Source organism: Antrostomus carolinensis, unplaced genomic scaffold, assembly GCF_000700745.2.
Source record: "Antrostomus carolinensis isolate BGI_N321 unplaced genomic scaffold, ASM70074v2 scaffold9930, whole genome shotgun sequence".
In the NCBI taxonomy this organism is placed as follows: domain Eukaryota; kingdom Metazoa; phylum Chordata; class Aves; order Caprimulgiformes; family Caprimulgidae; genus Antrostomus; species Antrostomus carolinensis.
This window is the reverse complement of record NW_010286438.1, coordinates 22,610-38,500: the sequence shown is the minus strand read 5'-3', so window position 1 is coordinate 38,500 and position 15,891 is coordinate 22,610. Positions and strand designations below refer to the sequence as shown.

The 15,891-nt window shown below is 40.7% G+C and overlaps 1 protein-coding gene across 1 annotated transcript in view; it reads right to left on the bottom strand.

The window, feature by feature from the left end:
* The window catches only part of LOC104526374 (serpin B10), a 6,981-nt gene extending 866 nt beyond the window's left edge, over positions 1-6,115 (bottom strand). The window contains exons 1-7 of the mRNA XM_029085385.1: positions 6,010-6,115; positions 4,751-4,928; positions 4,110-4,223; positions 2,335-2,469; positions 1,817-1,934; positions 1,293-1,435; positions 577-732 (exon numbers count right to left, since the gene is read on the bottom strand). Of these exons, the coding sequence (XP_028941218.1) occupies positions 577-732; positions 1,293-1,435; positions 1,817-1,934; positions 2,335-2,469; positions 4,110-4,223; positions 4,751-4,918 (834 nt within the window). The 5' untranslated portion in view covers positions 4,919-4,928; positions 6,010-6,115. The remainder of the gene's footprint in view (positions 1-576; positions 733-1,292; positions 1,436-1,816; positions 1,935-2,334; positions 2,470-4,109; positions 4,224-4,750; positions 4,929-6,009) is intronic.
* Between the last annotated feature and the right edge of the window lie 9,776 nt (positions 6,116-15,891).

Sequence of the window (15,891 nt, the reverse complement as noted above, 5' to 3'; positions counted from 1 at the left end):
TTCCCTACATTTTAGAATTTACTGAAAAGCGATTTTTTTCTACAGAACACCCACTAACATGAATGAGAATTTAATAAGAGATTATGATCCAAAGGCAGGATCAGTCTCCTTACAGAAGGTGGCAGCATCCATATGTATTGGCTCTGGACATCCTGGAAAGTAATGGAGGCTGCCCAATTTGTGGCTGGGTTTTTGGGGGGGTTTTTTTTGAATGAAATCATATCTGTCTGGTCCACAGACAGTGGATCTCAGCAGGGCTGGCTTTCTGTCCTCATTTACGTTCAGCTGGAAGAGAAGCCAGTCTTGTGGGGTTTGTATTACCTGTTTCCAGGACTGATCAACATTAGAAACCGCAAAAATGCCAGCTGCCAAGAGTAAGAAATCTAGGCTGAGCTCCAAGAGGTTCAGGTTCACGGCGCTAGGCCAAGTTTGGGATTTACTTTTCCTTGAGCCTGATCCGTACTCTCCTTCCTAGAAACATGACTGTAGCCTGGTCTTTTACCTGGCACATGCATGAAGTAAGTAAATAACGACACTGTTGTTTTTTCACATGATTTATGTTTTCAGTTGCTTTACCTTTTGTAAGCCGGTGATGTCACTTGGTAGCAGGATAAACATGCTGAGGTCATTATTGACGTATGGAAGCTCAAGTACATCAGTCTGAACTGATTCTATGTAGGTCCAGTTAAATTTATCACTCAGGTACATCATGGGCACTGGTTTAGTTGTATGCTGCAACAAATCAAATTAAATGTTTGCCATTTATACTCTGAACAGTAAAGGACTGAGTTAAAGTAGCACAGTGGAAGTTTATTGTATTTACTGTACAAGCTGCCCGGTGTGTCTGGGACATCCTTATGGCTCTAAGTGGTAGGACACAGGATCTGCAGAGGAATCCTGATCTTCTGGAAAGGCATTTGGAGGCTGGGCAGGCTATCTAAGCTGTCTCAGATGACACCATTATAGGAAGCTGTATTCCATTCTGATTTGTTGTATGGTTAAAAATTAAAGTGTAAAGAACTAACCCATATGGTTTTGTTCACCTCTGTTTTTCCTGCCTTCACAGAATGGAAGCTTGTTTCAAGTCAGCTTCTGACAGTTCTTTTGTGGCTCAGGTGCTAGTATGTGTGAGCAGTCTTTGTGTTGAAGATGTGGTGAAGTAAATATACTGTGCTTTAAATTAAAAAAGGTTCATGATGCGTGGATTTAAAGACTGACAGGAATTTCTATCCCCTGTCTTTTTCAGTTTTTTCCACCTGCAGTGTAGGGTATAGGGCAGTATATTCCCTTACCGTGTTTGTTCTGAAAGGCCTTTGCCTGGTAGCTTTAGCTTCGAACTTTGTTGCCCAGTTTCCTTTGAAGTAGAGTGCATTTATCAGGACTAGCCTGGTGAGTGGATCTATGGATCCAGGAGGCAGCAGATTTTGGATTTTACCTAGAGAAAACAGAAGGACATTTACACATTTGTGCAGTTTTACTCTTTTGGTGTAAGTGTTGGCACTGTTTCTGTGGATATGAGCCAAGGAAATTGTAAGTGCTGACATAGCATGCATCTAGCTTGAGATTATTTGCAAATATGTGGTTATTGCGGTAATCTTGATTTACAAAGAAGAGTAAGCTACATTCCTCCCACATTCAGATAGAGGACACTAATTTTAGTAAGGGCTTGTCAATAGGTGACTACTTTAGGAAAACTGATCTGATTTACCTTTCTGAGGTGAATTCTTTACGTGCCTTGGGCCCCTTGGGTACAGAGACTTTGTTCAATGGTGAAATAGCTTCTTTTTGAATTGGGAGAGGAGGGGCTGGAGCTTACCTTCAGTCTGATGTTCAACCTTGGAATTGATCTCTCTTCTGATTTCATTTGCTGCTCCCACAAAGTCAACTGATTGTGGCTCTGCATTGTAATATGTCTTGGCTAACTGTAAGTATTCCTGCAGTGCAAGAGAGACACCTGTTTGTTGCCTGCTAATGTGAATGCTAATAAATAACTACAGACAAACAGAGGGAAAGTGTGATAAAAATTACATAGACTACAAGTACAGCATTTTGTCAAAGGAACAAAGTCCTTTTTAGTGGAAATACTTAATTTAAATGTTCTCACCTAACTACATCTGCAAATCACTCTGAAATTAGATACACATCCCATAAAATTAAAATTTTAGTGTCCAAAGTCTCAGGAAAAGTCTCATAGAAAACATTTATGTTAAGGATAACAATAGGATTTGCAGATGTAATTAAAATGTTTAAAAGTAAATGGTTTACGGTATGTTGTCCTAGATGGATCATAAAGGTTAAATAGCACTGCATAATCTGAATAAATGGCCTACCTACCTTACTGAAAGGCAATGATTTTTCTCCATATAACTGGTTGACACTTTTAAGCAGGTAGTTTTTAGCGGGTTGGTTGATTTCAAAGTTGAGTGCTTTAAACCCAGTATGGATATTATCCGATTTGCCAATTTCTGTCTTGGAGAAAAGGAGAAAAAGACTTTATTAATCTGTTGTGTAAAATAGTTCAAAATTTTTATTTTTTTCCTTCAAACAGCTCCAAGTAAAGTATTTCTATTCAGGTGATCTGTTACCTGTATTGCAACACAAGAGGTCTTCTAAACCAGGCAGCTATTAAAGAATAATTTGAAAGTACTGAAAGTTGCAGACATGGTATAGACACTGTAAGTGTCTCAGAATACAAGCATTAAGAGCCTGAACTATGCAAAACATTTAAGGGTTTGTAAGTGGAGACTGTGAAACTAAGAATGTCCAGAGAATGAGAGACAGACTGTCACTGTTAAATAGCGAATGAAGATTTGTTTGTGTGACTCCTCATTTATGAAAGTCAAGTGTGTTACATGGAAAGCTTGCCCCTACATTTCTTAATCTTGCTCTTAATGTTAATATTTTGTAATACTTCTTAATATATTGCACTAATTGCAGTAAATTCTTTATATTGAAGTAACAGGATTAAATGAATGTGGGATCAAACTCTCAAGTGAGCGCAAGGAAGTTAAGCTGTGAACTGGCAAACTAAAAATCTGGACTTGTGCTGTATTCATCTTGTCATCAGAATCAGAGGCATGAACAGACACTTACATTTCTAAACTGTTAGAAGGGTTTGCCCTACCCACAGCGCTCTGTAAGTCTTACAGTTCTGACAAGCATTACTCATGAGGAACAATCCCCTTCCCGTTCATGCACTGCAAATGGTTTGTTGACATAGCCCCTAAAATAAATCTTCCTGCCATGGGATTTGGCTGTGGGATGCTGACCCAAGTTCCCATTCATCAGAACTCATGGCTGCTGGGGCTTTGTTGGCAGACTGCAGGGAAATGGCTCGCTCCCACAAAGGGGGGGGATGTCGGGAAAGAGCAGGGCGAAGAGCCTGACACCAGCGTGGTTGAATTGTCAATGAGGAAAAACATCCTTCACTGACTCAGAGGGATTACATTTGCTTTTCTGTATTTTTCTGCTATGTTAAGTTACGTATACTTTGGTACTAGATGCCTGCCCGTATGTCAAAGAAATATCTCAGGAATATAATGGTAAGAAACCGGTCTACCTTGGGAAATTCCAAGATGTCAATTTATTTTGTTAACTATTCAATTGAAATAGAGTCTTAATTTCTGAAACATGTCAAGCCTAATAGGTAGCCCACAAAAGTTAACATTCTGGTTTTTGTTGTCTCGATGTTGCAATCAAATATGTGGAAAGGCAGCTCTGTTCTTGTGATTAGCTCTCTGAGGTAGGCACCATGCCTGCCCAAAGAACATGTTTTTGCTAAATAGATAGCTATTGAATATTAATAATTTCAGAAAAGAATCTTTCCTCAAAGCTAAAGGAAAAAGATCAAAGGATCTATTGACAGAGAATGGTAACATTAAATTTTAAATTTTGCAAATTTGAGGTTAGTTTTTGCAATTCTGCCTAAAAGGGGGAAGCATGTAATAAGCATTGCATTAGATGAAGGTATCACAGGATGCTGTACCAAATAATTGTGTACACTACATTTGAGGAAGGCAAACATAGGCAAATGCAAATGTGGGAGGAAAATACAAGCAAGAGAAGATGTGACCATGCCCATAGCTTGATCACTAGGCTTGGTGAGATACCTTCTGGAAACAAGCACGTCGACTTGATAGTCGCTCTTCTGTTCTGGAATAGACTTGCATTTTTATGGTTGTGGTGATGTTTCTGGTTCCTTCAGCTTTGTTAAAGTGAAGTACCTATAATGGAAAAAACAATAATAAATGCAACAATAGAAAATCTGTTGTTTCAGTAAAATCTCTCACTGATGTCTCTCAGAGAGTCTTTTTGTGTGGGGTCATTTCCAAAGAGATAACATGTGAGATGGGAATTGTCTGTGGCAGAATAGAAAGAGAATCCAGGACTCCCACTCCCTGGTGAGTGCTCAAGTTACTGAGCTTTGGGATAAAGAGTCCTTATTTCTGCTGGTGAGATTTAAAAGGAGACAGTATCACCAGTGCCACTTCTCTCCTTTGTTGGGGGCCTGTTTCCAAAGGCTAGCATAGACTATTTCTTTGTCCTATACAAGTGGAAAACTGGTCTCTTCATTACAGTGCACATCAGGGGTGAAACAGGAGGTGGCATATATGTGTGTAGAGGTTTGATTAAGAGTAATTTTTCTGCTTATGGCTTTCCCCTGTTCCATCACAGTAAATTTATTGCATAGAGGATGTTATTCCAAGAGATCAACCCTTTCAGACAGCTGTCTTTTGAAGCCCAGACTCACCTTTGCCATCTGATCTGCAGTGTTACCTTTGGCTCCCAAATAAACAGTAGCCAGGGCAGATGACATACTAAATGGGGAGAACAAAATATTCTTCTCACCATCTTCTTGACACTCATGTTTGAAAAAGTCAAGAGCAAAGCTTGTGTTTGCTTTATTCAAAGCTTCCATTGTTCTGAACCTGCACAGAAAGGGAGAAAAGATGCTATTAGCAAACCACTAATTATGACTGCTCTGTGTCTGTAAGTTTATCTTTAGTTTTTGACATTTCTTTTGTGATTCAAAGGCTTTTTAAAAGTATTTATGAAGAATAAGGAGGATTAACTATTATAAAGTCATAAAGGGTGTAGCCTGTCCTGTTTCACTGCCAACACTAGCTATCGTTTAGGTAAGGGGAAAAGCAGCCTCCAACCTTGTTTTGTGTTTGTTACTAGGACATTTATTGCACTGTCCTTTGGAATGACAGTTGATGATGTTACTCACCAGTGCCTGGGCTAAAGGATACTGAGGGACTGTCTCTTATGACAACTTTTATGCTTCAGTTTGTGCAAGAGACTTGATGCTCGTAACTGTAGTGAACAAATACTCTGATAACAGTAACAGCCAAACTATTCCTTTAGGACTGGACAAAATACTCCTTCCAACGCTTGGGCAAGCAGTGCCCAAAATATTGCATGCTAAGCATCCTGAATTCCCTTTTTGACTTTCAAAAATGTCCTGAAACTCTGTCATACAGCGCTAGCCCTGATGCTAGCTTCCTAGATCTTCTGCAGGACAGGGTTTCCAGATTCAGTAGACCACAAATGCTGCTATTGGTCATTTGTGTTGCAAGTTTAGCTGAGGGCTCTAAGTAAGGACTAGGAGCTATTCTGTTTGATATAGGATGGCCTTAGAATGAAGACAGTTTGTGCCCTGGGTAGCTTGCAAACCGGGAGCTGACCCCGCATTCATAAGAACTAAAGAACACAAGGATAAATTAACTGACTTAAGCAAACACAGTGGTTCTTACTCTGGTATGATATATGTGCTATCCAGTGAGCTCTAGAAATTATAGAACTCTGTACAATAAATTGCTCTTCCTGTATATTTTTAAGACTTCCACCTTCTAGACCATGCCTGTGCCATCTTAGTAAATTACTTTCCCAAGCATTTGTTGTTTCCAGTTCAGATCCCTGCTTCCTTTTTTTCCTATGCATTTGTCAACAAAGCAACATCATCCAAGAGTACATGAAATAAATAATCTCTAGAAATCATTACAGTACCTTGTTTTGTGCAGGGAGGAACACTGCTGCTCCGGTTGCCTCCAAGGTTTCTGAAGTTCACATGAAGGCTAGGGTGAATTTATAATGTGTCTGGCCTGTTCTGCAAAGGTTCTTATGACTCATGACTGTGCAATTTATTATGCCCTGAGGTCCACATCCCTGTGGGAGAACTGAATCATCTCAAAAGTAGGATGTGAAGTGATGGTGAGAATGATACCACACCAGAACCTTACAAAACTGACTGCAGAAGTATTTCTATAAACACTTTTGTGGCAACAGGTTAGTAACAACTTGAACATGCACTACTTTAAAAAAACATTCTTTTGTGGTTTAGGGGTTTTTTAAAAAAAGACAATTGCTGACCTACTTCTTTTATGATTCGTCTAATAGAAATGATTTCTGAGGAAGAAACAGACAGAGAAAAGATAGTGACTTCTTATGTGTAAGTTTTTCTCTTGTCCATTTCCTACTGAGAAAGTATTTGTCATTCCTGGTGTGTTTTTGTTTTAGAAAAATGGATTTTGTTAATTTTGGAGGATACTGAGGCTGTACAACCAAGAGAAATGTTGTCACTGTGAGATAGTGAAGGCTGAGAAACGGGCACCAGACCCTTGATTTTGTTATCAGTGACAACATCATTTTTCTTCTGCTTCTGTTTCTCTACCCTAATCTGAAAGCTGCTGTTTGACCAATGTCGCACCTCAGAGATCTATTCTTTATTTTCCATTCCAGAAATGAATATTCTGTCAAATCCACTTTTTCTTCTTGCCTTGGCTACTAAAATACCTCCTTCCCTGATTTTCCTTGCAGTCATGCTGTCCCTTCCTCTCTTGTCCTTTTTGTAGCTGTCCATCCCCTCTCTGACCCCTAAACTGAAACACCCTGTGTGATCCTACCCTTGCCCTTGATTTCTTTCTTTGCCTCTCTGCACTGTTGATGATACCACCTTGAAAACCTGGATAGGAGCTGCTTGTTTCTCCAGGGCCACCTCCTTGACACTGAGCAAGACTTGCACAAGGTCTATGTCCTCAGCAACCTTCTGAGAGCTTTCTTCTGACCTGCTGTCTGTGAGCATGCATTTAACATTTGACATAAACTTATGTTGTAGGTCAGTGGCTGGCACAGAGGATCCTGTAATGAGGAATGAGCCATGAGAGTACCTGCAAAATTTGGTGTAGGGCATAGGAGGGCAAAGCTGCAAAAGGTCCCTTGCCAATGGTGAACCTTCTGTGTTGATAAAATTTGGGAACCAAAAGCTTTGTTAAAAGTTGCTTTCCTATTTCTGAGGAACCGTACGACTTTAATCAGATGGCATTTTCCTGCCCCCTGGGTATTTTGAAATTGTAGCTACACAAAACCAGCATGTTTCAGTGTGAGTTGTAGTTAGATGCATCTATTATGTTGTCCAGAGAGCAGCATAGTGTAGGAGAGGTATTCGCTGCAGAATTAATTGCTTCCATTGCGCCTGGGAAAGTTGTAATCTGTTTACATTGGCTTTAAGTGATTTCCAAAGCCTAAATGAATTGAGTAATCTTTGCAAATTTAGCCATGTTGTTGAACGAGTGATAGGTACACTGGATAGACTTCATCCCTTAGAGCAATTGCTGTGGATTTTCTGGTTCTAAAGCAGGGGTGAATTTATTTTGCTAACTTGCAATACTGCTTGCTGCTTTAAAAAAAAGTGTCTGAGGTGTTCTGTTTACACAGAAATGCTGGGTTAGACTGAATGTGCCTTTGTACCAGGTTTCAAAGCTACCTTTTGTAAACACCTCTTGAATGGTGTGGCTGGTCATTAGCAAAAAAAAAAGGCTGACTGAAGTAACTAAAATTATACTCGTCTCAAAGGGCAACATATGCTAAATCAACATGACGGGTTGATAACATTTTCCAATATCCTTTTAAATTAGCACCACCAGAGGACACGGCGCAATGGGTGGTGCTACTGCTGACTCAGTAGCAGCGGTACTCTCACTCCCACTCTCTCCTAAGTCAACACAGCCCACAGTAGAAGACTTATTTTTATATTAATAGTATCCTTTCTGTGGGAAGTAAACACGTGGGCTCTTTCACTGCGGTCATTCATGTTCCATTTGGTCAGGACAAATACTGGCAGGACATCAGTGCCCTGGCCAGATCTCAGCTGTATAAATGCATTTCATTTTCCTCCAGTTTCAGTGTAACTTATCACAAGTCATTGTGACTTTCCTACACAGTGTGTTGCTCTGTCCATTAGCACCTGGGTTCAGGAGTAGGTGAAATGCTTGATGTCTAAACACAACATTACAAAGTGCTCTATAAAAGCTCCTGAGAGTCTTGAGAGAAAGACTTTCTGTCACAGAAAAATGGTAGCTTCTGCTTTCAGACATTGTTTTAGGATACAACTTTCCATGGCAGGTTTTCATGTTCACTGGTAGCTTATTTTATCTATCAACTCTGTATAGCTCTTGGAAATCTGATTTAATTCAAAACTAAGGTGTTTTATATTTCAAGTAGATCAAAAGAAAAAGTGATGTTTGAAAGAAAGCTGTTCAGTTTCCCTGACATCTTCAAATATTTTTTTACCAGTATAAGCACTGTTTATTTACTTGAGAGGGAAGAATTTCTGATTTAACCAGCAGAGCACTCTATTCAAGTTGTTGGCTCAGCCAGAGCAGGCCAGCAGGCCAGTAGATTTTAAACATGAAAGGATTTTAAATGTCCCCAAACCTTTAAAAAACCTTCAGGAGTTAGAAGAAGCATGGGTAGGAGAAGGGTTTTAAAATCTGAGAATATTTTAATCCCTTTGGAGGTCTGATATTTTTTTTTTTTTTTTTTTTTTTTAAATCTCTGTGTGATTTAAAGTTAAAAACTGCAAGGACAAGGACACAGAAGCTGAGGAAATAGTAAGGGTGCTAAGTGACTAGGTACATGAACATTTCTGTGCTAAGGAGGACTCTCTTTTGGGTGATGCCTCTGTCATAGTGTAATGGAGAGCACAGCATGAGCTTTTCCTAACCTTGTAAACTAAAAAAAATATATATATTTACCTACATCACCTAGACTGGCTATAACAGATTTTGGCTTGTGCTATAACAGATTTTTATGTAGGATAAATTTGTATCATCCTGAAATCTCAAATAGCTTTTAAGTTCAAGAGAGATTAGATCTTTGGGTAACTTTTTTTCCTTTTAAAGCTTTTGTTGAGAGTACACGTGTCTTTATTTTGAAACGGAGTAGATAGCAATCTGTTGTGTACCTCCCACGAGTAAGTTTGCAAGCCTTCCCTTGCCAAGCAATCCTTTCTGACATACTCTAGCGGTATTTTAAACCTTATGAGTTGCCAGAGGGTGTGGTGAGGTTCCTGTGTAAGTATTACTGAGGCATTTTGCTCCACGCCTGCAGAAAGCAAAGGTGTGGTGAAATTTGACGGTACTGGCACAGTTCATCATACTTTACTATGACTTCTACATACTTTGGCTTAGTACTATGACTTCTACATACTTTGGCTTAGACACTGTAATTAATAAAGTCAGTGTTGTTCTGAGAAATTCGGCTCTGTTAAGAAGCTCAGCGCTTCTGAGAAAGGACTGATCTCTTTATCTGAAAAGAGACAGTTAATCAGTTAATGAATATGCACCCTGTTTTCACATATGCAAGGGTGCAGTTTTCCTTTCAATGACTCAGGTGGCGAGCATTTTTAAAGTATCCCAAGTAGCAGTTCACATCAAAAATATGAAGAGCGGCCTGAATTTCTCAATCATGATACACGGTACTGCATCATGAGTGATGACGTATGTGTGACTTGTATGCACTTTAGATGAAACTTGTAATTTTTCCAAAGAAATCTCTCAGAGGGTGTAACTGTACGTCAGCTGCACAACTACTGAATCAGAAAGCTGATCCCTGCTTTGTGTTACTGGGAGTTTCCCAGGCTGCAGTGCTATAGTGCAAGGTGTGCCATGTTGTGGGATGAGGAATGGGAATATCAAGTCAACAGATCTTCAAAACACATTTCTAAACAAGAGTGCATCCTAAACAGGAGCCTTGTGCAAGAGCAGGGTATAGAGCAAGGGCTCTCTTTTAAGAAACCCTTTTAAAGAATTGGTATTTTTTCATACAGCTTGACCACACATATTCTTGCCTGGTGGAATGACCAGGGGTTTCACGAGGCAGTTGGCATTTTCAGAAGTTTCGTCAGGATAATTTCCCCAATACTCACTTGTGGAAGTGTACGGGAAACCTTAGCTATTCACCAATCTGCTTGGTACCTGCTGGCCCTCCATAGTTTCATGCTTTCTAGGCTGCCCTTGGGCCTGCTCTGAACTACCTGATTAAGTGCACGTACAAAGGCAGTAGGCCTTTGTCCTGGAAGAGAGGAACCCCAAAAAGGGGGCTTGGAATGGAATTTCCCCCTCCGACTGACAAGGACCTTGGGTGAGCCGGAATGTTGTTGTCATGATTTTAACATGTCTTACCAATTCTTTTGCCGTTGCAAGATTCTTCGATCTTTCCATCTCATGTTCTCTACCTGTTGCACAAAGGGGCTCAGCCTGTTGAGACCTGACATCCTTTTACATGGTTCAAGTTAGCAAGCTTTTTATAACAGTGGACAAGTAAAAATTAATGATGTGATACACAGCAAGTAAGACAAGATGGTCTCGTGTTCCTTTCTGCTCTCAGACAAAATGTGATGGAAAGTTTTGATTTCATGCCTCAAGCTTTTGTGAAAGATGTAAAAGTGTGAACTTGCAGGGTATTGCACTGAGGATCTTTAAAAATATCCTGATAATCAACTGCTCTTCTTTACCAAAGCATTTCCAAGCTCTTTGGAGCTGCCCTTTCCAGTTGTCATTCAGTTATATGCAGATCTTAATGGCTCTGTTATCGTTTGGACTGGTATTTGAGGCTCTTTTAGCTCTTTCAAAGCTAAAAGCAGAACTCTCTTTGTGCAGTTTAAAACTAGTTTAACTGTTCCTTTCAGCTCATTTAGACTTCATTCTTCGTGGTCTGTCTCCCTTCATTTCCTAGAGCTTTTGCTTTATTTTCCAAGGGTTGCTTAATATCCTTTGCTTCTATGGTTGCTAATTCCTTGTCTGGAAGTATAGCCAGACCAAGCCATAGACCAAGACTAATTTGAATGCAGCGGTACAGAGGCAACATCAGACTAAGGAGAGTTAGCAGAGCATACGTAAGGAAAGGCAGAGCACTTGCTCTCTCTTTGTGGCTGGAGGAATGGGCCCTCACCCCACCTCCTGCAGATGCAGCTGAGTTGCAGCTCGGACTCTGTAGTTGACACAGCAGGTGATCCCTCTGGGCAGTAGGAGTGGCAATACTTTCCTCCCACTTTCTTCCTTAGTCCCAAACCTTCCTTTCCCTGACATTTCTCCTCTTAGAAATGAAGCTTGACCCCAGCCCTACCCTTTTCCCTCACTGCCCCAAGTAGATAAAGGTTGGTCTAGGGCAAGGAGGATAAAAGAGGTCATGGTGAGGGTGGGGATAGTTAGTGCCTTGGGAAAGGGCATTAATGGATAGCAATGAACCATACCCAAGGGAAATGAAGCAGAAGAAAAGAGAAAAGAGAGAAGAGGAAAGAGGAACTGCTCTTACACAGAGCCCCGTGAATCATATTCATAGAATCATAGGATGGTTTGGGTTGGTTAGAGATCATCTAGTCCAACCCCCCCGCAGTGAACAGGGACATCTTCAATTAGATCAGGTTGCTCAAAGCTCTGTCCAACCTGACCTTGAATGTTTCCAAGGATGGGCAACCTGATCCAGTGTTTCACCACCCTTGTTGTAAAAAATTTCTTCCTTCTATCTAGTCTGAATCTACCCTCTTTTAGTGAAGTTTAATGATTCCTCCTCCACCCACTTTGTTCACCTTTAATTCCCATATCCCTACCTTCCTTACAGGAACTCATCTGACACCTCACTGTTCTCCCTCTCCATATTGACCTCTTATCAGAGCCACAACACTGGAATTTTATCTGTGAGACTAAGATGTCAGCCTTCCACTGTAAGAATTTGCTCCTCTTCAGAATCCCATTCTTTTTGTCTGTAAGGTACCACTAATAGAAGGTCATTGTTTACCTGCATTGCTAACATTTAGAAAAAGTAGGAAAGTGCTGTATGAACTGAAAAAATAAAAGCTCAGAATTAGTTTGGAATCTTTTTTTTCCAGGGAGTATCATGCATTTGTCAGAATTTGCTCATGTCATAAGACAGTTGGACCATGTGGCGTTAAAGTCTTTATCTTGTGATGTTTAAGAGTTAATTTTTAAGATAAAAAATGCAGGGAGGCCAGATACAAATGATAGCCCATTGATATCCACATATAATAAAATGAAGACAAAGTATAAATTATGCTACTGAACCTAAAAATGTGTAGCATGAAGTTATGTATTATCTCACCTTTGCTCCTAAGCATTCCTAACCTTCCTAGGAATTTGCTGTTCACCAGGTGAGTAAGCACTTCTTGGGATTTACAGAGATATTCTGTAGACTTTGGTTCCAAGAGAGTTAAAAGTGAGGAAAGACAGTGAGAGCTTTGTGGGCTGACCATGGCAGAATCAAAAGGAAGTAACTGGTGGGACCTATTCTCACATGTGGCCAAGTCTGATTTGGTGAGAGAAAGGCAAGCTGGCTGGCTGGCTTACGCTACTTCTACATTAGTGAGATTTGGATTTATGTTTAAAATTAAATTAATCAGAACCTTGGGAATTCTCCAGCCTTAAAGATCTGCAACATTTGACCGGGAAGGGCTCTGAACAACTTGGTGTATCTTTGAAGTTAGGACCAGATGACTGCCAGCTGACCATTCCAACCAAAGTTACTCTAACTCTGTGAACTTCAGGAGACCAATTTTTGCAAATAACTGACTTGGTTCAACTGAGCAGTGTTACTTACATTCTTATGTATTTGAAGAATTAGGACTGGAATAAACAGTGGGGCCCCAGGATAAAATTCTGTCATCTCTATGGAAATTCATTACGTGAATTGCCTTCCCATGGTAAGACTGCAGGCAAGCAAACAAGTGTGGTTTTGCATCTGCACAACTCACTAATCCTTTGAATTAACTGTGATAGAACAAAGGGCAATGGCTTTAAACTGGAAGAGGGCAGGTTTAGATTACATATTATTAAGGAGGAATTCTTTCCTGTGAGGGTGGTCAGACACTGGAACAAGTTGCCCAGAGAAGTTATGGATGCCCCCTCCCTGGAAGTGTTCAGGGTGAGGTTGGATGAGGCTTTGAGCAACCTGGTCTAGTGGAAGGTGTCCCTGCTGATGGCAGGGGGGTTTGAACTGGATGATCTTTAAGGTCTCTTCCAACCCAAACTGTTCTATGATTCTATGATTCTTTACATGTGTGAAATTACAGTTACATCTGGGATGTCCTGGTAGATCAGTAAAAGCCTCTTATGACAGGTCCTAAAGCTGTGTGTGTGAGCCTTCTTCCATGCTTGTGCTGAAAGAAATACTAGGGGTAGAAGAGGGGGTAATCCACTGATACTTCATTACACAGCAGAGAGCCAAAGTATCTGGGAGATGGTGATGACTATTTTGCTTTGCTTTGTAGAGAGAAGAAGCTGTAGCCTCTTCTGTTGACACAAAGGAGAGGACTTGTTCCATGCTGGGTGATGGGGATCTGATATCTGTCACCCAACTTGAGGCTATATCCAGACCTGACCTTTAAAGGCCTGTTCTTTAGGTGCCTGTTATTACTACAGTGCCTCAGGTGTGGAAGGCTGTTCAAGTTTTTAGCTGTTAGATAAATATTTCTCTGTCTGAGATTGGAGGACTCCAGCATCCATTCCTTAGTGGATGTGTGATTTGCTAAGTCCAAAAATGGTTTCAAAGTTTTCAGTCTCTGAAAACACAGGACTGAGAATGCATGGTTATATTTTATCATTCATTTGTGTACTAGAGATGGATGGACTGCGAAGCTGGTTAAAGGAGTGACTGCTGAGGACAAGAATATGACTGCTCATTGCTGTGCTGGCAGGAGAAGTCAGCAAAAATCAGGAAGCAGCACTGAGTCTGTCTACATACAGGAGCAGATGTACTTCGTCACATCTCCTCTTTGTGAAGAAGTATGTTTTAATTGATAAGAAATCCAATGGCCTAGAAATAGTGTGGGTTTAGAACAAAGCTGCTGAAAATTAAGTGTCCTGAAGATTTTAGGTGCCCTATTTCCATGACCAGATCAACAGAAACTCCAAGACATTAAGAAACACATTGTTAGCACTCTTGCAATAAATTTCCCTGGCCAGCAATCAACTAAGATACAGGAAAGTGAAAGAAATATTTGAACTATTTATCCACCGGTGAAGGTGGTGTCATGTTATCTTCCTTCTTTTGCAAGGTCATGTTTGCTACTAGCAAGTTATGTCTCCCAGGTCCTACCAAAGTATGTATTATCTTGGGAGATGGAGGCAGGAAGCCAAAACAAGTAGAACAAGCAAAATACTGTGTGGTGGCACTGAAAAAACACTTCACCACAGATCACCCAGCACTGGTGCCATGCTGTGCATACTGGAGTCAGGAAAGAGCATAGCTTTCTCGCAGTAACTTCACCCTCCAAAACCTTTCTCTTTCACTCTTCTGGTACTTCTCTGTGACAGTTTCTCACAGGTTTCCTTTCTCCTCTTTCCCATTTCCCATTCCTTTATGTTAATTGAAGCAGTGTTGTGTCTCAGTGGGATGTAGATTCTACATGTATCCAACTGTCTTCCAAACTGCTTATCAACTCCAATTTAAAAGAGACTGGATAAATCAGTTTGTGCTGAAAGTGTTATATCTGACTAGTTTGAGTTGCATGCATGAGGGATTATGGGTCATGATGGTCCCTTCCTGGCAGAAAATTAGTCTCAATATTGTACCTTAGCCCAGAGTTAGGAGAGACTCTGATTCCTCATCTCTCTGTAAGCAATGAACCAACTCTGATAAAAGAATCATAGAACCATAGAATATCTCAAGTTGGAAGGGACCCATAAGGATCATCAAGTCCAACTCCCTGCTCCTTGCAGGACTACCTAAAACTAATTCATATGACTAACAGCATCATCCAGACACTCCTTGAACTCTATCAGTCTTGGTGCCGTGACCACTTCCCTGGGGAGCCTGTTCCAGTGGCTGACCAACCTCTCAGTGAGGAACCTTTTCCTAATGTCCAATCTGAACTTCCCCTGACACAGCTTCATTCTGTTTCCGCATGCCCTATCACTGGTCACCAGAGAGAGGAGATGAGCACCTCCCCCTCCACTGACCCCTTGAGGAAGTTGTAGACTGCCATGGTGTCACCCCTCAACTTCCTCTTCTCCAAGATGAATAAGCCAAGTGACCTCAGCTGTTCCTGGTAAGGCCTCAAGGCCTTTCACCATCTTGGTTGCCCTCCTCCAGACACACTAATGGTTTGATGTCCTTATATTGAGCTGTTCAGAAGTGCACACAGTACTCGAGGTGGGGCTGCCCCCGTGTAGGGTAGAGTCCATGAATTTACTGCCTGAGCTACTGTTAGGACCACTCAGGATACTTTTTGCCTTCTTAGCTGCCAGGGCACGCTGCTGGCTCATGTTCAGCTTGCCATCAACCCAAACCCCCGGATCTCTTTCTGCAGGGCTGCTCTCCAGCCTCTCATCCCCCAGTTTGTATGTATAACTAGGATTAACTCATCCTAGGTGCACTTGAAATACTCCAGGCATTTGCTTAAACATGTTTTTATTGTGATTAAAGGAGCAAAAGAGTAAATCCACAAGACCCATTACATATGGATACATGAAAAACAATTTGAATAATAATGTGTCATATTCGGTCATGACGATTGAGCCAAAAAGATTTAAGGAGAAATATGAATTATAAAATTTCTATAATTAATCTTTCGAAAGTGAGGAAGAGCCTTGCAGT